We start from the raw sequence: 24,719 nt of genomic DNA, 5'->3' as shown, positions 1-24,719 counted from the left end.
GTCTGAGGTGCAACCTGGTGGCATTGGATGGACCAAAACATAATGTCCCAGAGGTGTTCTATTGGATTTAGGTCAGGAAAGTGTGGTGGCCAGTCAATGGTATCAATTCCTTCCTCCTCCAGGAACTGCCTGCATACGCTCACCACATGAGGCCAGGAATTGTCGTGCACCAGGAGCCACTGTACCAGCATAGGGTCTGACAATGGGTCCAAGGATTTCATCCTGATACCTAATGGCAGCCAAGGTGCCTTTGTCAAGCCTGTAGTGGTCTGTGTGACCCTCCTTGGATATGCCTCCGCAGACAATTATTAACCCACCACCAAACTGCTCATGCTGAATGATGTTACAGGCAGCATAATGTTCTCCATGGCTTCTCCAGACCCTTTCACTTCTGTCACGTGCTCAGGGTGAACCTGCTCTCATCTGTAAAAAGCACAGGGCACCAGTGGTGCATCTGCCAATTCTGGTATTCTATGGCGAATGCCAATCGAGCTGCAAGCTGCTGGGCAGTGAGCTCAGGGCCCATTAGAGGACATGGGGCCCTTGGGTCACCCTCATGAAGTCTTTCTGGTTGTTTGGTCAGAGACATTCACACCAGTGGCCTGCTGGAGGTCATTTTGTAGGGCTCTGGCAGTGCTCATCCTGTTCCTCCTTGCCCAAAGGAGCAGATACTGGTCCTGCTGATGGGTTATGGACCTTCTATGGCCCTCTCCAGCTCTCCTAGAGTAACTGCTTGTCTCCTAGAATCTCCTCCATGCCCTTGAGACTGTGCAGGGAGACACAGCAAACCTTCTGGCAATGACACGTATTGATGTGCCATCCTGGAGAAGTTGGACTACCTGTGCAACCTCTGTAGGGTCCAGGTATCACCTCATGCTACCAGTAGTGACACTGACTGTAGCCAAATGCAAAACTAGTGAAGAAACAGTCAGAAAAGATGAGGAGGGAAAAATGTCAGTGGCCTCCACCTGTTAAACAATTCCTGTTTTGGGGGTCATCTCATTGTTGCCCCTCTAGTGCATCTGTTGTTAATTTCATTAACACCACAGCAGCTGAAACTGATTAACAACCCCTCTGCTACTTAACTGACCAGATTAATATCCCATAAGTTTCATTGACTTTATGCTATACTCTGATTAAAAAGTGTTCCTTTAATTCTTTTGATTTTGAGCAGTATATATATATATATACATACATATATATATATATATATATATATATATACATACATATATATATATATATATATTGTCAGGGATGCCAGGGGCCATGACCCGGCTGGGGCGCCAGGAGGGACCGGAAGAGGGTCAGAGCCCTGCCTGGATCACGTGGGGTTTGCCTTCCGGGTTGCTTTGGGGGCCACGGGTCAAGGGCATGGAAGCCCTTCCCTGTAGGAGCCCGTGGTCACCGCCAGGAGGCGCCCCAATGCCTTGGGACTTGTTTCCCCAGCACTCCCGCCACACCAGGAAGTGCTGGGGAAGACTTTGGAGGATGCCGGAGAGCAGCGGGAGGACAGCCGACACTTCCGCCACGCTGGGGCGTGGTCAGAAGGAATGCGGGAACACCAGGTGCTCATCCGGGTCCTGTATAAAAGGGGCCGTCTCCCTTCATTCGAGGCTGGAGTCGGGGGGAAGTAGGACGAAGCAAGAGGAGTGTGGAGGCGGCCCGAAGAAAGGCATTGTGGCCAGGACTTTGTGGACTATTTGGGGTTTGTGCACGTGACTGGGTCTTTGGGACCCTATTATTGTGTAAATATTGTAAATAAACGTGTGGTGGTGTTTAAAACAAGATGTCCGCCTGTCTGTGCCGGGTGGCGTTCACATCTGGCGTAGTCGGCAGGATGCTCCGCCTGTTTCAAAGGCGGAGACCTGATCAAAAAAATATTGTTGTGGACGGCCCGGTGCAGCAGGGACCCCACCCGCGTACCGCTGGTGCTGCGTGCACACAGCCCAGCTGGGTAAAGGAACCCACGGACGCCAGGGGTCGCAGGAAGGCCATGTTTCCCTGATGCGGACAGGTGGCGTGCCTACAACAAGTGCAGCGGTCTCCTACAAGCAGGCCGTTGCTGAAGGCGCCCGGGACCGCATGGCGTCAAGAAAGGCCACGCCGAGGAAGTGTCCTCGGTTTGGCGAGTCCGGGAAGGTGAGTTCCCTGCCTAGCGGCAGCGGCCCATGGGGACGGGCGTGTTTTCTCTTTTGCAGGCAGGGACCTCCCGGATCCACGTCGGTGGCAGAGGCATGCTGGTCTGCGGGGCTCCGGCAGCGTGGCGGCAGCCGCGAGGGCTGTGGAGGAGGAGCGCTGCAGCTCGAAGGCGCTGGCAACAGCAGGGCTGCCGGCAGGCACGTCGCCACCGCAGAAGGGGAGGCAAGATGGCCGCGGACCAGAAGTCCCTCCCCTGACAGGCACGCGATTGGGCGGTGTGTCTTGTGTCCCGCCGATGACTGCAGAGAGGCGGGACCAAGGAATGTCCATCACGGGCAGGGGAGACCCGATTGGGCGGAGGAAAAGGCCCACAGGAAGTGGCGGCGTGGAGGCTGACAGACAGGTAGGCTCAGCGTCGGTTAACTTCCTGTCTTTGCCGGCTGCTCTGGCGGAGCTGGGGGTGTCTCTTCAGCCCACCGAGCAGCGTGTGTTACAGATGCTATGTGCCCTCCGGGCTGAGGTGCTGGAACTGGAGAGGAAGGCGCCGCGGCGCTGAGAACGTTCAATCAACAACGGACGGCGGCGCTGGAATCTCCAGCGGAGAGGTACAGCGGAGGCGGTGAGTACAGCCGACTCCGTAAAGCATACGGGAGGGTCTGCTGAAAAAGGCTGTGATGACAGCGATCAGTTCGAGTAAGCAGCCCTCCGACAGGAGATGCGGCGCCGCGGGCTGTATGCTTGTGGCGAGGGGAGTCGAGGGCGCTGAATGAACACGGGCTGCTAAGTGCCCGGGTCCTAGCGCCCTCCGCCCCGAGTCGGCTGCAGTCTTGCGCCGCACTATAGGGACGCAGAGCGGGACAGAGCGCCTTTTATTCCATAAGGAGTCTCAAACCGTCATGGCGTCCCAGAGTGAACGGAGGAATAAAGGGCTGGGTGCGATTCCTCCGATATGAAGGGACGCAGGCGGGACAGGGGCTCGTGTTGGTTATCGAGTCGCACACCGTCAAAGGCGTCCAAGTGAAGGGAGGATTAAGCGGCTGGGTACCGCTTCCTCCAATATGGTGAGACAGCGTTGCTGGGTGCACGCGTATGGCTGGCTGCCCTCTGGGGGAGCAGAGGGAATCCCTGAGGCAGGCAGAGAGAGAGCAGGCGGTGCCGACGACTCCATCATCGAGAGGGACACGGAAGCCGCGGAGAGGGTGCCGATCAGGCAAGTGCGGGGTGATTGGAGGGCGCTGCCCGTGCATGGCACGAGCTGGGTGCTGGCAGCGGTTCTGCCCCTGTGTTCTCTTTGTAGGGGCGGACCCGGGCGGGCTGAAGGAACCCCGTGGCGGAACAGCCCTCTGATGTCGGGCCGTCAGCGGAATGTTCTCTCTGCCGGTGCGCAGCTGCGCTCACAGCTGGAGGAGCCTACGGGGAGCAGTGGCTCGGACCAAAGGGCGCGGAGGTCTCGGAGGGTGCCGATCGAGGAGGCCCGGGTGTCGGTAAAGGGGAGCACAACCTGTGCGAGGCGCAGGGATGCACCAAGGGCTGGTGCTCGGATTGTGTCTCCGCCCCGTCCCTGCTAGGAGTGCGGGGCCGACCCGGCTATCCTCGAGTGGGGCCCGTTTAGGGGCTCTGCTGACCTCGCGGGACGGGTCGCTCTTGCCCACGAGTGGTCTTAGATGGCTGTGGGGCACTGTCAGGGATGCCAGGGGCCATGACCCGGCGGGGCGCCAGGAGGGACGGAAGAGGGTCAGAGCCCTGCCTGGATCACGTGGGGTTTGCCTTCCGGGTTGCTTTGGGGGCCACGGGTCAAGGGCATGGAAGCCCTTCCCTGTAGGAGCCCGTGGTCACCGCCAGGAGGCGCCCCAATGCCTTGGGGACTTGTTTCCCCAGCACTCCCGCCACACCAGGAAGTGCTGGGGAAGACTTTGGAGGATGCCGGAGAGCAGCGGGAGGACAGCCGACACTTCCGCCACGCTGGGGCGTGGTCAGAGAAGGAATGCCGGGAACACCAGGTGCTCATCCGGGTCCTGTATAAAAGGGGCCGTCTCCCTTCATTCGAGGTTGGAGTCGGGTGGAAGTAGGACGAAGCAAGAGGAGTGTGGAGGCGGCCGAAGAAGGCATTGTGGCCAGGACTGAGGACTATTTGGGGTTTGTGCACGTGACTGGGTCTTTGGGACCCCTATTATTGTGTAAATATTGTAAATAAACGTGTGGTGGTGTTTAAAAACAAGATGTCCGCCTGTCTGTGCCCGGGTGGCGTTCACTATATATATATATATATATATATATATATATATATATAAATAAATGTACCAAGTGGTTATATGGGAATAATGTTTTTTTTCTTTTTAACAATATTTTCATCTTGCTTTTTATTCTACTTTTCTAGGTGTTCAAATTGTTTAATTAATCCATTATTTTCTAACTAGTGGGACTCACACTAAAGTAGTTGCAGCCTTTGATTATTCAGTGTTTTCCTGGTTGTCTGCTTTGCTCACTTTTAATTGTCATTAATATGATACAACGAAGGAGAAAAACTGCACAGATAAAGGGTAAAATATAATAAAATCAACAAAAAAGAGTTAAGCATTTAAATGTATGGCAAAAGCAAAAATATTTCTAAATGTCTTATAAATGTAAAACTCATGCTGCTATGCTTTTCTGAATGTAGAATAAGAGAAAAGAAATGTCAGCTAATTAAATGAGATTAGTGATATCAGGTTTTGTCACTGATTAGGAATCTGGTTGGAACAAAAACCTACAGCCATTGTGTGCCCCCAGGACCGAGACTGGGAAACACTGCTGTACATTATAATTTTGACCATTGGTATTGTATAACAGCAAGCAGTAGAATGACCATTTTTGGCACTCCTTGCACTTGTGTATTTATAAAGCACTGCTCTGTGAGTTTTACTTGACTCTTATTTTAAAGATGCCTAATGGGTCCTTTTCCATACTATAAAAATCTAAAAGTGCCCTCAATTAGGTTATCACCATAATGCCAAAACTGTGTATTTCAGTATCTTGTACTAATGCCACATACTGCTATATGTTATACCATTGAGCTGCAAAATTGCATGCCTTACCAGCAACAGCAGAAGTTGGAAACTTTATTATAGTACCAATTGAGCTGACGGGTCATGAATGTCAGACAAATCCATGATTTGGGCCAATCCATTGATATTTGGTGGTAGAATTCTTGCAGATTTTCAAGTACACTCACCAGTAGTGTTGGTAGGAAACCCGTTGTAAAAGTTAGCAGAGTTAGTGTCGGAGTTTTCACTTGCCATTGGGTTATGGCGGAGTTTTGGCTCTGAGGCAAAGGATCTGTGCTGGTATCCGGAAGGTTGCCGGTTTGAATCCCCGTCACTGCCAAAAGAGATTCTACTCTGCTGGGCCCTTGAGCAAGGCCCTTAACCTTCAATTGCTCCAGGGGCGCTGTACAATGGCTGACCCTGCGCTCTGACCCCAAGGGGTATGCGAAAACTAACATTGAAGAAATTGTATAAGGCGAAATAAAGAACAAAAAAAAAATAAATCCTAGAAATTTTCACTGCTGACATTAGACACTCACACGGTTTGCAGTTCTGTTCATTTCCTTTTGCTAAAAAAACCTAAAAGGGTTGTTTGTCGAGACACCATTCACGTTTATCTTTTCTTGTTCACATTCTCTCCTAACATAACACACCAACATAATTTAGTAAGTTACAAGCTGATAGTTTCCTATTAATGTCAAAGCCTAAGTGGATGTAATTGGTAAAATTTAAAGTCAGCCTTATTTTCTAAAATATTTTGAGTGGATGTGATTAATAAAATTTAAAGTCAGCCTTATTTTCTAAACCTTGTTATGTAGACACTCTGTGAAATGGTCATCCATATATAGGTTTTGCAAATACTTTTTAAGTGTAAAATGAACTCCTACAGTGATAAAGTAACATTGGTGATTTTGCTAGGAAGTTTTTTTAAAAATGTATTGCTACTTTAATTAGAAGAGATATACTGTATATTAAATGCATGAATACAACATGGGATAATTTTTATTTGTTTAAAAAAATGTTAAAAAAGCAAAACAGGCCAGCTAGCAAAGTGGGTAGGCACAGACCACCCTGGACCCTATGCTGGTGCTGCAAGTGTTTGAACAGAGGGGCCCCGTTTGCACCCCATCACACATATTAGTTCTATGCAAGCTTATCACAGAAGACACCTACGCAACCTGATTTGTTATTGTTCAAACACTGAGGAGCAAGTAGGTGACCAAAGCCTTTGCTCATTATTATTCAATAAAATTATACATGGCTGTTAATTGATTTTTTTAGCTTGCACCAATAATTGTATCTGCTGGGGGCTTAAACACATAATTTCCCTGCCAGTCTCAAGAATTCTTGTATTTTTCACACATGGTGCAACTTAATTTAAAAAAGCATCGGTTTTACTAGGTCATATTAAAGAGGTACAGTACATTGGCTAACGTTACATTTGCTGCTTAATGCCAGTGACAGGGCAGAAGAGTTCACACACATCTTCAATGACCCTGAGTGTGAACCATGAACGTTCTTTGCTTGGAAATGTTGATCAGGTATTTGGCATCTTCCAGTCTGGCCAAAGGTTACTTCCAAAGCGGTCAGGCAAGTCACATCCCACTCAAACCAGTAGTGTATAGCCCCTGTAGAAGAATGTTGTAGGGTTTAATTTTCCACTCCAAGGACTCCAAGGACGTAGATAATAATTAGATATAGATGAGACAGACAGACAGTAAAGTCCAGACAGAAACAGTGAAGTTGTATATCAATATAATATAAATAATTTGCTTACATTCCTACATGCAGGCCAGACAGCCCCAGCCGAGTCCAGAACAGTTACAGGATGCTTTACACAAAGGTTCTGGCAGAGATATAAAAGCAGCATTCAGTCACACCAAGCTCAAATCACCCTGTGAACCCATAATGCCAGACTGGTGCCCACCTGCCACCAAAGTGGGGGAGAGGGATAAGGAGAGTAAGACTACACAGTGATCACTCTTGAGGGTGCCATCTCCGTAAAGGCCTCAAGTTTAGGTGAAAGAAGAGTTCAGACGGTTGCTCAGAAGAAAAGATTTGCAGAGTCAGAGAGAGCAGTCTAGGGTAGCTGGGTGGAGGGAGTTAGTGATATTAATACATATTTTACTGCCAACACCTCCCTTCCCTCCAACCTCACCACTATGCTCAGTCAAACAGGGTTTTTATAATGGAGCCAATAGTCCAATGACAATCTTTAAAGCCCTTTACATTCTGCAACCTCAGCTTTCTTGGTATCCATGCATTACATCTATTCCTTTAAGGAAATTCCTCCAAATACATTCCATCTGAAGAAAGCTTGGTTAAAAAAAAGGTTCCAGGTATGGTACATGCCATTTTGCCACCTTCTTCAGTTGCCTTTCTACTTAACTATGAAGCAAACAAACGCACAGGAGACAGACAAAAAGATCAAGATAACATTAAAATCAGGACAAAATTGGACTGAATGAACTGAACTCAGCAAGTCTTACAGCAATGAGAGGGGCTAGGTTAAGTTAGCTAATGCTGTCCAACCATCCCAGTGACACTTATTAAAAAAAAAGAAGAAAGAAAAAAACAAAAAACAAAAGTGTGCTGGGATGGGAGTTTGCGCCCGAGCCTGTGTAATACAGTAGAAGGAATATGACAGCCAAAAGTCTAAGGGGGCAGAGTCTCCTAATACTGCAGATGAGGTTTGCAGAGATGCCTGTCTGCACTGTTGTGTGCTTTCACTGTGACTGGCTTGCACAAAGTCTGGATGGTCAGTGATAAACAGGCAAGTGATGACAGTCAGGTTTCTGCATGCTCTCTAGCACTACAGGTACCTGAGTGCCTGATGTACCTAGGAGCTCTCTGAAGACACAAGGACATGCATCTTTATTTAACCAACCCTGTTCTGTGAGATCTAACAGCAGTATAAGTTCAATCCATAAAAAAGTGAACCACTGTGAGAGAATCTAAGAAAGTACCAGACTTCTGAGTAACAATATTTTCAAACTGGCTACATGTTATGGTTGATTTACTCTCACATAGGCTGCTGGAGACCACAAGGTCCTATTGGATTCTACTGCAGTCCAACTTAGGAAATGATTTTTTTTACCACTGAAAGGTACAACATTTTCTAGTCTTTTTCCTCAACAGGGGATGATTCATTCAAGGGAAACTGCAGCTGGGTTGGAATTGTGCAGACATTGCCTGGAGTCCAGCTATATAGATTGGCTGATTTTATTTTAGGTAAGCTTGCTGTGTGGCAAACCAAATCATCCCATAGGTTAACTTTAAAGAATATTGAGTGGGTGGGAGTTTGAGTGAATAAAGCTGATTCAATGTGATGTATCCTGACTGATTTAAAACAGTGGGGCTCCCTCCCTAGTGTGCAACTCTCATCACTTAGCTGTCATATTCTTCTCTCATCCTTCAGAAAACTGAAAAAAGTTCATCGGCATATGACAAGAGTGCAGAAGATTTTAATTAATAAGGGGATGTTTTTCTATTCATTTTAAGAATCAGTAGCCCATATAGTATTAATATTCCACCAAAATGTGGTAGTATGTCCACAGTGAGTATCCAGGTTAAATGAAAATGATATAAAATTCTGAAAAGGCAAAAGAGCTTAGGCCTCGGTTTTCCACATGATTCTCAGGTAGTGGCCAACAATTCAGTGGTTTCCTAAAGCAGTGGAATAAGCAGACTCTGAAAACAGTGGTCAACTCTGGCAGTCCCTATGGGTGGTCCAAGGGGGTGCTGTAGTTTCACCAAGGGGGTTAATTCTTCTTAACTTTTCTCCTGGACCTGGGCTTCCAAACCAGGACCTAGTTTGACAGGGTAAGTCCTCTGATTTTTGTCCAAAGTATGTGTGTGTATTTTGGGCAAGGGGGAGAGGGTCAGGGTAAAGGGGCTACTTATGGTTCTTCTGAGGGTGTAGTGAAGAGTCATCAAATAGAGGGTTCTTCACTTCCATTTCCCCTGTCTGCAATAAAGACAAATAACAGCAGAATTAGTAAAAGCAAAGAGATTTTTCACATATTGTCAGAGTCAGCTTTTTCAGAAAGTCAAAGCAAACAGAAGTAATACAATTTAGAAACCAATCACATTTTATGATAAAACATGGTGCTAAACTAAAAAAAGCTTCCATTTCCTTAAAATGCAGCACAATATAGTGATGGGTAGACTGGTACTGCATACCACCATGTGACTGGGTTAAAGTCCAGGCTCAGACAGAAACAATATACAGTTGGCATGTTCTCCCTGGGCGGCACGGTGGCTCAGTGGTAGTGCTGCTGCCTCGCAGTTAGGAGACCTGGGTTCGCTTCCCAGGTCCTCCCTGCGTGGAGTTTGCATGTTCTGCCCGTGTCTGCGTGCGTTTCCTCCCACAGTCCAAAGACATGCACGTTAGGTGCATTGGCGATTCTTAATTGTCCCTAGTTTGTGCTTGGTGTGTGTGTGTGTGTGTGCACCCTGCGGTGGGCTGGCACCCTACCCAGGGTTTGTTTCCTGCCTTGTGCCCTGTGTTGGCTGGGATTGGCTCCAGCAAACCCCCATGACCCTGTAGTTAGGATATAGCGGGTTGGATAATGGATGGATGTTCTCCCTGTGTGCACACTGGCTTTTCTATGGGTGTACTGGTTTTCTTTCCAGTGATCACAGATGTTAGGTTGACTAGTGACTCAAAATTGGTACTATATTAGTGAGTGTGCCCTGCAAGATACTGGTATACTGGTGAGAATTGGTTCTTGTTTTGTGCATGAAGTTGCTGGACAGGCTCTCACCCTATGCAAGCCTGCACAAGATAGAAAGGTTAAGAAACTGAATTGAAATTTCTTGATGAGCTGCAAAATGCCATGGTAGTGGAGCTAATGCCTCATACCTCCAGGGAGCTGGGTTTAAATTAAGGTCTGATGTACTCTCTGTGTTCAATATGACTGTTCCTCCTGTGTCTAACAAAGGTTTCACTTATACTGATCACTGTATTAAGGCTAAAAGGGGATTTTTTTTTAAACCTTCATGCATCCATTTTCTAACCTGCTTTTCCATTTTAGGAACACAAAGAGCTGGTACCAGCAGCACAGGGTCAAGGCTGGGACCAGCTTTGGAAGAATGTTAGTCCAGCACAGGGCAGATTTGCACACACCCCCAGACAATTACAAGTCCTATGTTATTCTACCCTGCGTTTATTTCGGTTGTATGAGGAAAACAAAAAAATCGGAGTGCCCATAGAAAAACCCTTGCAGAGATTCATGTGAAAAATAAGCAGACTTCACAAAGGTACTGTCCATGAACGTTTTTGAGTCCAGGACTCTAGAGCTGTGAGGTAACCACTAAAGCACTGGCCCTTTTTTATTTTTATTATTTTTATTACTATTATTTTTATAAATATTTATTTACCAAAAGCAAAACATAGAAAAAATATGAATCCCTTAATCTGGATGTAAGGAAATAGCTGTATTTTGATATATTTGGAAATGCTGACTTTCCTGAATTTTTTGTGGTGTTGCTCAGTACAGCAATATGGTGTCAGACATAGACACATACAGTATGTAAAAGGAGATATGTTGCCACCTTTAAAGAACTGACATTTTGGTAACTAACAAAGTGCAATGTAATGTAAATGTTCCTAAATGGATGTGTTCTCAAACGTGTTTTGAGTAGAAGGATGTTTACTTAATTCTACCTGGGGTACTAAATAGGAAATCTTGTAGATCCCCATCAATACTCTTTAACAAAACCGGAAAAGGAGAAAGATGAGAAAATACCCTTTAAGACAATGGCAAGTGTGATTCAGTGTGCAGAGCAGCACAAGTTCAGCAGGGAAGTGCAGCAGGATTTCAGTTTAGACAGAAAGGGGCAGGTGGGGCCCACTAACAGCTCTTTAATGGTTCTGTAAAGATGCCATAATGTGCTTAAATTGGTTTTCCTAGCCAGTGTGTACATGGCATTAGCATGAGAAAGGCTTTCCTGCAAATGATTTCTAACACATCGCCCCCTTCAAAAAGAAGCACTCTGGAACTCACTACAAAGTCACCCAAGGATGCAGGTGGGGCCAGGAAATCACAGCGGTCACTAATAGCACAAGGAACGTATCAAACTGTGCCGTTAGATTCCATAGAGGTGGGGGTAGTTTCAAAATGCCAGGCTGTGGCTGAAAGTGAAACTGGTTGTCCGTTGAGATGGCAGTGCTATTTTGAGAAGAAAATGAGAAGAGGTTTCTTCTCTGTAGCCCAACATCAGACCTCCCAAACTTACCGGTGCAAGGCCTGGGCATTCGTACACTGTGAAGTCCCCATCTTCATTCTCCTCATCAGATGTGGTACCAGATTCAGGAACCTTTGAATCATCTTTGTGTCTGTGAATAAAGGGCAGTGTGAGAATGACATGTTCACAAGAATGTACATAATAAATAATACTGTTCTCTTAACTGACCTGTGGATGTTGAGATAAATTATTGGGGATCTAAATCTGTGTGTACACCTGTGTTTAGCATAACATATAAAAACAAACACACACATAGAAACATACAGCAGCTCTAGGCACAAGACAACCGGAGAACGAGTTGCGTTTCAGTGACTGGGGTAGCACTTAGCAAAGTACTTCACTCACTTCTCCATTGACAGCATCTGCTGCTTCTGATGCTGGTAGTGATACATCTGTGCACTCTGTGCCAGCTTCTTGTCTCCAGGCTGAAGGGGAATGACATAAGAAAATTTGAAATGGCAGACACAAACAAGGCTGATTTGCTTGAGTTTCTATACCGGCCAGGCTTTCACTTGCTAAAACTTACCGAAGTGCTGTCCAAGGGCCCAGGGCCCATCACACCAAAGGCTGGGTAATCAACTTTTTGTGCCAGACGCACTTCTTTTTGTAGCCTAAAAAAGATCAGGGAAGTGAAAAGTGGATGGGAAAAAATATTGTACCAGATGTTCTTGTTATTACCAAAAAGCTTCAAATAGTGATCTGTGTCTACTGTTCTATGACATTATACTATGCACTGTATTGCTACTGCAAGTTTAATCATTCTGATGCTTTTGCACCAGTAGGTCTAGTAAATATATTTACTGACACGGAATGAAAAAAAAAAATCAACTGTTCTTACCTCAACCAACATACAGCAGCTACAATCAGCGCAGTTGAGCCAACGACTGTGCAGACGATGATCATTGCTGCCAAAACAGGAAAACAAGGTGAGCAGATCAACACTTCTGTCATGGCAGCTGATGCCAGGCACAAACACTACATTACATTATATCATATGACATCCAACCCCTCAAACACCACTACACCTCATTCCAAACTAGTTTTTTAGCATCGGACCCAAGAATAATGTAAACCAATGCAAACTTTCTTTGACCCACAACAAAAATGTGAATAGTGCTTTACAGATAAAAACGACCCAAAATGTCAAATGTCTCAAATCCAGAAGCAGACCCACAACCACCCAAAGCCAAATACATGAAGTGACCTCTTAAACTCTTAAATCCCAACTGGTGTTACTATGCCCAATATGCATTTCTCAATCAAACTCCCTGTCCCCACCAAAAAAACAAAAACTATCTTCAGCCTTTCAAAATGTATTTAACCTGATTTTCACTTGAATACAAATTTCCCAAAACTCTTTCCATTAAGAAACAGTACAAACATTTCATTTGTTTATGGAACATACTGTACTTATTCCAGATGATCAAATACAAGAATTTGATATACCTGCTAAACAAATTCTGTCATCAATATTCATTTATGTTGTTTACCACTGCAGGCAAATGAAGGCTAAACCAGTTATGGCACATGCAAAGCAGAAATCCACCCACAATGGGACGCTATTCATTTCAATCCATTTTGGGCTAGGGGGCTATAAACATTTGTTCTCACGGTGATAATTTTATAAAGAAAGTGACCATGCCATTTGGCTTTGCAAAAAATGATGTTTTCTTCATCCAAATGTGAGAGCATAAATTACATACATATGGTTGCGGCATATGCGACAATAGGTGTGTCCATGTGAATTACTTGAGTACCCTTAAAACCGCACTTTTTGCACCTTTGGTACATTGCAATGCCTCTCCTCAGCTGCCACTTGTGCTGCAGAGAGCATCATAGTGCAGCTGCAAGAAGAAGCTGACATCTATAATCTTTCATTGCTATATTTTTATGTTTTTAATTAAAATATCAACAATTATTTATTTACCTTACTGTTTCATCTTGAGTGTATTCTGTATAGTTTAAAATGTCACCTACTGTAACAATACAGTTTCCCATTGGGACCAATAAATCCATCAATGTATCAACAGTATCTTTCTATCCATCTATTATTAAGATTACTGTATATTTGGGGTGACAGTTCAACATACAATACAGGGTGGTCCAGATCTAATTATGCAGATCCAGATCATCTGGATGACTTTGATTTATGCAGGGACAATTCCAGTTCGGCATGAAGACGATTCTTCATGTCGTCAGTTCGCACACTTCTCGATGGTCCGGGATTTTTTGGGTGATTTTCGATGCAATAAACTTAGTAAATTATAGCGTAATGAAAATTGCATAATTAGATCTGGACCACCCTATACAATTGCTTACATTCACCACAATGAAAAAAACAAAATTCTCAGCGTAATCATTTACAAATGTCTGAGGAACCACAATCTGCCACTCACACTGCATTAGACCTTGAATTTCAAGGAACACCACAGCCCTCAGCTGATGCCACTGCATGCTCTGAGAGAAAGTCCCGCAACACCATAACCCAAATCTCTAAAAGCATTAAGTGCTATTTTGAGTTAGATCTCTCTAGGGATTCTTACATACTCCATATTACAAATGTGTATTCATCCTATGCATACATACATACAGTATAAATGGGAAAAAAATAAAGTTTAAATTAATTTACATATTTTATGCACCTCTGAACTTGAAATTGCCACCTTTCAGGTTATGTATGTACATGTGACAATGTGAAACAGTGAAGAAGATGTATCACAAATTAATTACTCCATTCAAATGAAACTTGGTAGCTATTATACCATTAAAATGCTGGAAGTCTATTGATTTTATTAAGAATTGCTTTGGTAGATTTTGCTCTACAAAGATAACATACACTAGAGATGTATTCAAAGGAAAAGTGTTGTTATGAGGTCAAAATCTCAAAATCAAAGGTTGATCTGGAGAAAGCCATGTGCTGGACACATCAGATTTTTGGAAAATTACTTCAGTAAATTTACAACAGATACCAAAGGATTCCTCAGCCCATTCCACCCCACCCAAATAAATTACCAGTCTTTGTTAATTCACACCACACCAAAATTAAAGTCCATGTTAAACAACCACATTAGACTAGTCGAAGTGAGTCCTTAAATGTCTACAGTTATGGCAGTCCTGCCCCTTACGTACCAAAAATTATGGCATCCGTAGCTGGATAGTGTGATGCCACCGGTCCACTTTTCTCTGTCACCTTCATAACTGTAGTTCCTGCAACTGTTGTGAGGCTGCCATTGGATTGCTCAAGCTGAATTTGGGCAGCCAACCGATTTTGGACCTCATTACTGCCAAGGGCCTTAGGCTTGTCCTCTGTCAGAGGGGGCAGTAAAGCTGTGGAAGATAGACTAGTTTTTAACTGTGAAACGAAACACAAAAATACCATACAAGGCTGAAGGGCAGCATAACCCTTTCAGAAACTGATAATCTCAGAGGCCCAAAGACAAGGAGAGTGGATTGGCTCCATAATATCCTGTTCCCATGGTCACTCAGTCAGAATCTACAGATTAATCTCGCCAATTTAAGCAAGGTGACATACCTGATGAAATTTTTAAGTGTTTAAGTTGACAGCACCAGAATGTGAATGTAATACAAAGCTATTACCAACTGTATCATCACAGCAAAACTAAACTGAGAAACGGCATGTCAGTTAGTTTGGCAATGTGTTGAATCTGGCTTTAGACGACTGTGTGAAACAGAAAAAAGTCATTTAGCTGGTTCTGTGATTATCATTTTGTTTCCTTTTTGTAGCATACAGTATATGTATATTAATTTTTTTTACACACACACGCATATATATACAAACACACGGTACATCCTCACTCATACTGACTCAACACAGAATTGTCAGTTAATCTAACCTGCATGTTCTTGAGAGGAGGAAGGAAAAACAGTAACCAGAGGAAAATACATTCAGACACGGTGAGAAAGTGCCAGCTCCACACTGGGCAAAGATTCAACCCCAGTTTCACGAAGCTATGAGGCAGCATTGCTAACCACTGTGCCACAAAGCTACCCACACAATTATGTGTAATCAAAAAATAACAGTGGCATTAAAGAACAACTTGATTGTCTTTCACTTCTAGTCTATTATGTTCTTTATTCATGACATGGGCTGTTCCCTGTTTCTAGGTACTGTAGTGTCCCTCCATTGCATTGTAACAATCAATGTTTATTTAATTTGAGGTTAACACTATCACAAGGTCAAAAAATAATATTTGTGTATAAGCAGCATTCATATAATTTAAACTGGCAGTCTTTTTTTATTTTTCATGAAGTTCCCGTCTACTGAGTAATAACGCAACTTGAAACAGCAAAGCATGTGAAAGGCAGGGGGCATTTGTGGACTGAATTTGATGGCATTTGTGAGTAAAGTTATTAAAGGATTTCTACATTGAAATGACAAAGAAGCAGAGGATTACAGGACATATGGAATATAAGCATCTGTTTAAACATATTCTTTTTTCGTGTATTCCAGACATGTCAATTCCTGGCCTACTTCCACTAAACTAGTTAATGGTCACTCCAAAAAAATCTCCTTCAGGTGACTACTATAGCATCATGTTCTTTCTTCCAGACATTGACAGAGTTATTCTTCATGAGGTAGCACTGTCTGTGTTAACTCCACCATAAATAATTCTTTGATATATTATACATGTTGATGTGAAGTTCAAAAGAAGAAAAGCAGGCTGAATTAGCCATGAGGGAGATTCAAGAAAGATGAAAGAAACTTGCATCATAACTGTTACCCTCTTATCCTACTTTAAACCGATTTGTTTGGACAGGCTGCTGCTGAGCCTATATACTAGTGGACTAGCCTATGGCTAGATGACAAAGGGCACAAGAAACATGTAGTAATATTCAAAGTCCCCATTCAGCCATCAGGATGCATGACTGATGCAAGAAATAACAGTTAAATGTCAGTGCAATCAATGGACCTCCAGCAACAGGAATGCAGTGCAATCTCACAGATAAGATCACAGGGGGATGAAATGGGGAATATCACATTCTGATTGAAAAACAACCTCTCACACAAGAAACTCTAGCATTTTAGACATTAATACCAGACAGTATGAGCCTCGGAGACATAGCTGTTTTTTGCTGCCTGCAGTAATGTTTACCTTCCTGAGAGAGGTGCTGTTTCTGGAGTCCTTGCTTGGTGACAACTGAGGCCAAATAATCAATTTCCTCATCCACGTTGGCAAGGTTCCCTGAAACATACAAAAATGGAGAGTTTGAAAAATTCCAAAATAATTATAAAAGAGAGAGAGAAGGCTCTCAAGCTCTGGATATCATCCTTCTTGTTCTTCATCCAATAGTTGTGATGGATGAATGCCTAGAAGAACAGTGTAAAAGCAACAGCCATACAAAAAGAAAAGCGACTAAGATGAAACAAAGATTAACACAACAGAGGCTAAACTTAATTTAAAGTGTGGGTTCTTTAAAGTCACTCATGTTTTTATTCATTAGATAACTTATTAAATCAAACATACTGATTGGCCTTCTTCTTTCATTCAGGGTTATTGGAGATGCATCAATAACTACAAGATGGAAACACAAAATACAGAACAAACCAAGGGCATACTAATAAGTATATCACCCACATCTCACACAAGCCTGTTTACATACAGTACATACACATATATATATATATATATATTTATATTTATATATACACACTGTGGCGAGTGGCTGGGGCTGCTGCCCAGTTGGGATGGCCAGAAGGACCGGAGGAGGGCTTGCACCTCCTCCAGATCACGAGGGGGCGACCGCCCTGGTTGCTTTGGGGGCCACGGGTACAGAGCTATGAAGCTCAACCCTGTAGGGGCCCGTGGTCACCGCCAAGGGGTGCCCCCGCTGCCTTTGGAGCCCTGGACCTCAGCACTTCTGCCACACCCAGAAGTGCTGGGGGGAAGAGGACCCGGGACACCCGGAGTGCTTCCGGGTGCGCAGCCGGCACTTCCGCCACACAGGGGAGTGCCAGCGGAAGAGTGTTGGGAAGCACCTGGAGCACAACCAGGTGTGTATTTAATGGGCCGCCTCCCCCCATTTGGGGGCTGGAGTTGGGTGGAAGAAGGACGAAGTCTTGGAAGAGAGGAGAGGAGTGGAGGCAGCCAGAAGAGAAAGGCAGTGTGAGAAAGGCCTGGACTTTGGGGTGAAGTGGGTTGTGCGCACTTTATTACTGTAAATATTAGTGTAAATAAACGTGTGGTGGTGCTTTTTAGCATGTCTACCTGTCTGTGTTCGGGGCTCGTTCCACAACACATACAGGTAAATTTTGCCTGTCAGTCTTATCTGTCAATCACATGGGCTGTATATCTTAAATCTGAAAAAGGAGGCTGCAGATCTCAAAAGAAGCAGATGAAAACTACACATTGTGCCAATGAATCACTCCATATATAAGAACAAATTTCATCCATTCATTCATTCAGTTTTTTAAATACACTTTCTATCAGAATAATAGAGCACTTTGGCTTATGCCAGCAGGCATTATGGGAATGGCAGGTATCAGCCAAGGTTCTGGCACCTGTTAGATTTCAAGGCTGCATAAGCCCATCCTGTTAAATGAGGGTAATTCAAGGATGTGTATAGTGCACCCCCTGTCTAACTTCCAGTTTGTGGTTGATTAACTACCGAGGTTGAATTTGGTTGGCTATACAGGAATCATCCTCTTACTGGACATAGCCTTCTTGGTACATCTAAAAAGAGACTGATGGCCAAGAATAAAAGACAGGATGATAGAAATACTGACTACCAGAGAACAAGCTAAGCTGCGGGGAGGCAGGGTGAGTTAGAACAGGAGGTGTGTGTGTAACAGACAAAAGCACAGCAGTTAAAAATGTTGTTCTCCGGCCACATCAGGTTGATAACAAAAAGCAGCCATTCCACACAGCGGGGCCAGACCTGCGCCTAGCAACTGAGGCCTGCAAGACTGTGTGTGGCATGGAAGGAACTCCACAGGAGGGTGGATCAATTACCATCCGGCTCCCCACCATTCAGCAGGGACAGAGGCCCTAAACTGCACCTGATGGGGGGATGTGTGCAAAGAGAATTTTGTGTACATGTGAGAGGGGGGTGTTAATGGAGGACAACTATATGGAATGAGAGAAAGAGAACTGATAACGTGAAATAAGAAGGTACAGGCAGGTGCAGTGAGTGATGACAAACCCTAACAGCTCATTTTTAACTTCAGATCATTTTCATCGAAATAACCCACCACACGCAAGATGAGAACTAGTACCAATCCGAAAATACCATAACATAACATTCTCAAACCATTTCAGGGTCACGGGGGTCAGAGCCTATCCTGACAGTAGAACGATTAAGGTGAGAAACAAATCTGGACTGCCAGTCATCAGTCCATTTTACACACACCAACACACACACACACTGGTACCAATTTACATTCACCTGTTAAACTAATCTGTATGTCTTTGGGAAGAAAAACCTTAAACAGACACAGGGCAAATGTGCAAACTCCTCATAGGTGACAACCACATTTGAACCCGGGTACTGTGCCACAAATGTCTCACTCATGCCAATGCTTCCCTATCAGATTGCTTAATTTTGCTTTCACTTTAACATGAAGTAACCCAACTTTTATATCTACAGTATCTGCAACCTTCAGTCCACTGTAATGCCATTCTCTACTGCAAGATTTGAATGTCTTTCTTTTACTGGAAGACCACTTTGTTTTTACAATAAACATAAAATTTTGGTAAAGGTGAATTTTCTACTCTTATTTGCTTTACAGGGTCACTTTTTCTGTTGCTGAATTATGTTTGTACATCTGTTTAAATGCTTGACTTCAATGAAGAATAAGCTGACCTAATTCCTCACACATAAGCAATGCAGCATGACTTATGCTAGATGCATGTGCAGTGCGATTTTGTGTTTTTGGGAATTTCCAGTTGACATTTTGGCAGAAGTGTGAGATTGCTGCTTGGTCTGCTCAAAAAGAAAATTAGTTCTATATTTTTTATTTTCCTGAAAATTAAACTAAACTGAATACACTACAGGTGTATTGCAGTGGTTCTCAACTTTTTACATCCAAGGACCACTTTTCCACCTACACATATGTTGCGGACCACCAGCTTATATATAATATCAATGCCATAAACCCTTAATTATTTTTCATTCAATAGATGGATTGGCCAATATTCAATGACAAAAGTTGGAAATTAGTTTTCAGATGACAAGGAGATTATGTCTTATTATTAATGAAAAACAAGTTACCCATACAATTTAGTGGTTACATGCATACTGATTACATACATGTTGCTTATGTACTATAGGTTCATATGAATCCCAGAATATCCAATTGGAGCCCTGTGCTTGCATTTCACTCACTAGCTTTTCAATATTAAACTTAACAGAAGTTGGTCTCAAGTCTCAAAGTTGGTTCTACTTGTGTTTTGTTTTTACAGCACTAAGAGCAGTAATAGCAGTTTCACACATGTAGGTTGAGTGAGAACGAAGAAGTACTTTCAAGAGCGTTTTCACTCAGTGCTGGATATTTTTCACAACTTTGAACCTCTAAAGTTGTCGTGTCAATACAGTTATTTTTATATTGCCTTAATATACAGGTCAGAAGACAGTTCAATAAGTTGTGAAAATGATAAGTTGTAGAAGTCATACATAAATGAATAACAATTGCCATGTGATAAAAAACTGATTTTTTGTCTTCGATCCAAGCATATTTCTCACATAATATTATTAAAAGTGAAAAGCAAACATATTGTCAATAAAACAATAATTTTCATTCAAAACAGGAAATAGGTTTCTGAAGAATATCACTGCCAGTATAAATACTTAGTGTTAAACTTTAGATTAGTTGAGAAAAATGAATTCTATATAATGGGTACAACTTGAGGTTTTGTTAATTTTTGAACTGGCAGTATGAATAGCCACATAACTTTATCACTTGACTTATGGCAAAGGATAAGAAATAATGTGGTAAAAGTAATGAGTAAATTCTATTTATTTACTTTGTCTTTAATAGCTTTTTTTAAATAATGTTTTTCAAAGGATATCCTCCATTAAAAATATATTTTTCTAAGTGAGCTCACAAATAGTTTAACATCCTGGTTTTAATTTAATAATTCAATAAACTGCGTGCACAGCTTAATTATTACTAACAAATCTGTATTCATTATTTGTATCATATGGGTGGAGAAGAGTGTCAGGAGTGATATGTGACAGACGGATATCAGCAAGAGTGAAAGGGAAGGTGTACAGGATGGTAGTGGGACCAGCTATGTTATATGGGTTGGAGACGGTGGCATTGAACAGAAAGCAGGAGACAGAGCTGGAGGTAGCAGAGTTAAAGATGCTAAGATTTGCATTGGGTGTGACGAGCATGAACAAGATTACAAATGAGTCCATTAGAGGGTCAGCTCAAGTTGGATGGTTGGGAGACAAAGGCAGAAAGGCAAGATTACGTTGGTTTGGACATGTGCAGAGGAGAGATGCTGAGTATATTGGGAGAAGTATGCTAAGGATGGACCTGCCAGGAAAGAGGAAAAGAGGAAGGCCTAAGAGAAGGTTTATGGATGTGGTGAGAGAGGACATGCAGGTGGTGGGTGTGACAGAACAAGATGCAGTGGACAGAAAGATATGGAAGAAGATGATCCGCTGTGGCAACCCCTAATGGGAGCAGCTGAAAGAAGAAGATGGGTGACAGGAGGAACAGTGTGGTTTTCGTCCTGGTCGCGGAACAGTGGACCAGCTCTTCACCCTTAGCAGAGTCCTGGAGGGTGCATGGGAGTTTGCCCGACCGGTCTACATGTGTTTTGTGGACTTGGAAAAGGCATTCGACCGTGTCCCTCGGGGAATCCTGTGGGGGGTGCTCCGGGAGTATGGGGTACCAGACCCCCTGATAAGAGCTGTTCGGTCCCTGTACAACTGGTGTCAGAGCTTGGTCCGCATTACCGGCAGTAAGTCGAGCCCGTTTCCAGTGAGAGTTGGACTCCGCTAGGGCTGCCCTTTGCCACCGATTCTGTTCATAACTTTTATGGACAGAATTTCTAGGTGCAGCCAGGGTGTTGAAGGGGTCCGGTTTGGTGGACTCAGGATTGGGTCACTGCTTTTTGCAGATGATGTTGTCCTGTTTGCTTCATCAGGCCGTGATCTTCAGCTCTCTCTGGATCGGTTCGCAGCTGAGTGTGAAGCGGCTGGGATGAGAATCAGCACCTCCAAATCCGAGAGCATGGTCCTCAGCCGGAAAAGTGTGGAGAGCCCTCTCAGGGTTGGGGGAGAGATCCTGCGCCAAGTGGAGGAGTTCAAGTATCTCGGGGTCTTGTTCACGAGTGAGGGAAGAATGGAGCGTGAGATCGACAGGCGGATCGGTGCGGCATCCGCAGTGATGCGGGCTCTGCATCGGTCTGTCGTGGTGAAAAAGGAGCTGAGCCGTAAGGCAAAGCTCTCAATTTACCAGTCGATCTACGCTCCTATCCTCACCTATGGTCATGAGCTATGGGTAGTGACCGAAAGAATGAGATCGCGAATACAAGCGGCTGAAATGAGTTTCCTCCGCAAGGTGTCTGGGCTTTCCCTTAAAGATAGGGTGAGAAGCTCGGTCATCCGGGAGGGGCTCAGAGTAGAGCCGCTGCTCCTCCGCATCGAGAGGAGTCAGATGAGGTGGCTCGGGCATCTGATCAGGATGCCTCCTGGACGCCTCCCTGGTGAGGTGTTCTGGGCACGTCCAACCGGGAGGAGGCCCCGGGGAAGACCCAGGACACGCTGGAGGGACTATGTCTCCCGGCTGGCCTGGGAATGCCTTGGGATTCTCCCGGAAGAGCTGGAAGAAGTGGCCAGGGAGAGGGAAGTCTGGGCCTCTCTGCTTAAGCTGCTACCCCGCGACCCGACCTCGGATAAGCGGAAGAGGATGGATGGATGGATGGATGATGCAAGATAAACTTAATGTAAAACTTCTTTGCATCTCTGTTAAAGATTTATGCTGTAACTGTGAACATGTAATGAGGCACCGACCAGATGCTGATGGCTGCTGAAAGTGCAATTACAGTAGCATACAACCCTGACATCAAGACCACACTTCTGCACAGGCTAATGTGGGCAAGATGTATGAGAACTATTTGTTCTTGGTTTTCAAAGAAATACAGTATATCTGCTGGTAGAATGACCAATGTAATTGTCCTTAACCACTTTACTGTTTTCTCTGAGATAGCTCATCAATTGCTAGTTGCATGCACACTGTCATCCTCGAGTTTAAGTGTGTCCAGTGAACTGCAGGGAGTTACAGAGGGCGTCTGTTGGACAGCATTTGTGACAGTAGGGCAGGCTATATACGGGCTGTAGAAACAGAAGGTGTTACTACACAATCGTGTGACAAACCATCTCAAACATGTCCACAACACATAGCTCAAGAAACATTGCTATAATCCATAAGGCCATTTATTGCATAGACAAGGGTGGCCAACTCTTATCCTGGAGAGCCACGGTGGCTACAGGTTTTCATTCTAACCATGTTCTTAATTAGTAACTTAATTTAATTTATTTGCTATTTAAGACTCAGACCCTTTACATCAGGGCTGAGCAACATCGGTCCTGGGTGGGGTGGGGTGGGGGTCACAGTGGCTTCAGGTTTAAATTTCAACCCAATTCCTTCATGAGAAATCATTCATTGCTAATGAAGCACTTATTGCTCAAGTGACATTTTGCTGCTTATTTTAGTTGTCTCATTTGTTAAGATTTTAAATCTTTAACTGCTCATGTTCATCTTAAACATATGCATTCATTACTTTAACTGCTTCTTATTAGCAATACAATTCAAATGACAGGGAACCAACAGTTCTCTATCTCACTTGTCTCCATATACAACCATGTCTAATTAAGTGCTCAGAAGGAAACCTAAGAAAAAGTGAAGAACTGAAAATTACTCATCCGTTTTAGGCTTCAAATCACTTGGATGATACATGTATCACTAGAAAGGAAAAAAAAATCTATGATTTAAGAATGAACTGACATGGTGGAGTTAAATAACTGGTTATTGTTTTTTTTCTTCATTTTTTGTATTAAATGAAGTGAAATGTTAAATTGGGTAGCACCATTTTTCTCACTATCTTTGATGGATAGTCACATACATCTCTCTACTGCAACTTTTATGTTTTCTGTCTGGCCTACAGCATGTAAGCACAGCATTAATGAAGACGAAGAGCTGGACTGGATACCAAAAGGTACAAAAGTGTAATATTACTGAGTAACTCCTGAGTATGTCACTTCACTTACTTCTTTAGAAAAGTCCCTTTCATCATGAAGGGCATTATATAAAAAAGAGACTACTTGTTTATTATGTTCACAATAACACAGCCCATATTCAGTCACCCGAGTTGGCTTGTTCACATGGATTCTGTAACTTTTCTTTAAACATGGCCTGAGTGGGTCAACTCAAACACACCACAATGTAGAAAGGGGAGGCAGCATGTGACTCACTCTACAAAACACAGCTCCAAAAGCAGGATGAAAACAGGGATTCTCAACATAACAGGATGAAACAGGAGGCTCAAAAAAGGGATGGAGCCCCAGGTCAGAAACAGCTCTGTTGGAGATCAATGCTGCAACACCACATGTCACATTAGCACTTGCAGCACAGCCATGACGGGGCTGTTCTATCTAATGTGGTTTTGTGACACCACCCCTGTTCTTCATCAAATTATTTTGATGCCATGCCGCCTGATTCTTGCATTTAACTCACACATTTTTCCAATTATTTTTATTCAATAAATTAAACTTTATGACAAAAGAATCTTTCCTTGTTTGAGGGTTGTGGAATATAGAAACATAATCTGGACACAGATTCACAGTAAACAATCTATTCATCAATTCAGGAAGCCTCAGCCTACCCCGAACGCACTGGGTACAGGAAGGAATCAACCCTGAAAGGTATCCTCAAATACATGCAGTTCCTTGCATTTGGCCTGTTAAAAGTTATTAATTGGCCTAATACATAAGTATTTACTTCCCTAACAACTGAGAGAACATCCCTAGCAGATATGGGGTACATTTATAAACGTCATGCTGTCAAGCTATACTACGGCAAAGCTAAACTGCGACACCACCGGACATTGCCAGGAGTTAATTGTCTGGAAAATTGCAGTAAGTCGGCAAACAGAAAATGTCATTACTCGCAACAATTAATAGATGCAGAAAAGATAACCAATATGACTTGCCGCCGTGATTTCTGAGCAAAAGCCACGAAGCGTGTCTCCCCCGAAAGGAGCCTCTAGCGCTGACATCGGATGCGCTCGTATTGAGCAACTGTAATGGCAAGATAAGTAAAAAAAAAGCCGCCAG

General features: G+C 43.8%; 1 protein-coding gene across 2 annotated transcripts in view; it reads right to left on the bottom strand.

The window, feature by feature from the left end:
• Positions 1-6,903: 6,903 nt before the first annotated feature.
• Positions 6,904-24,719, bottom strand: part of npdc1a (neural proliferation, differentiation and control, 1a) — a 51,276-nt gene continuing 33,460 nt past the window's right edge. For both annotated transcript variants that reach the window (XM_039763887.1, XM_039763888.1), the window contains 7 exons: positions 16,529-16,618; positions 14,544-14,741; positions 12,253-12,319; positions 11,941-12,025; positions 11,760-11,839; positions 11,406-11,505; positions 6,904-9,132 (listed from right to left, as the gene is read on the bottom strand). In XM_039763887.1, coding sequence (XP_039619821.1) covers positions 9,061-9,132; positions 11,406-11,505; positions 11,760-11,839; positions 11,941-12,025; positions 12,253-12,319; positions 14,544-14,741; positions 16,529-16,618 — 692 coding nt within the window. In that variant the 3' untranslated portion in view covers positions 6,904-9,060. The remainder of the gene's footprint in view (positions 9,133-11,405; positions 11,506-11,759; positions 11,840-11,940; positions 12,026-12,252; positions 12,320-14,543; positions 14,742-16,528; positions 16,619-24,719) is intronic.

This window comes from Polypterus senegalus, chromosome 9 (genome assembly GCF_016835505.1).
Source record: "Polypterus senegalus isolate Bchr_013 chromosome 9, ASM1683550v1, whole genome shotgun sequence".
In the NCBI taxonomy this organism is placed as follows: Eukaryota; Metazoa; Chordata; class Cladistia; order Polypteriformes; family Polypteridae; genus Polypterus; species Polypterus senegalus.
Note: the sequence above shows the minus strand (reverse complement) of the source record. Positions and strands in the feature narration are given on the sequence as shown.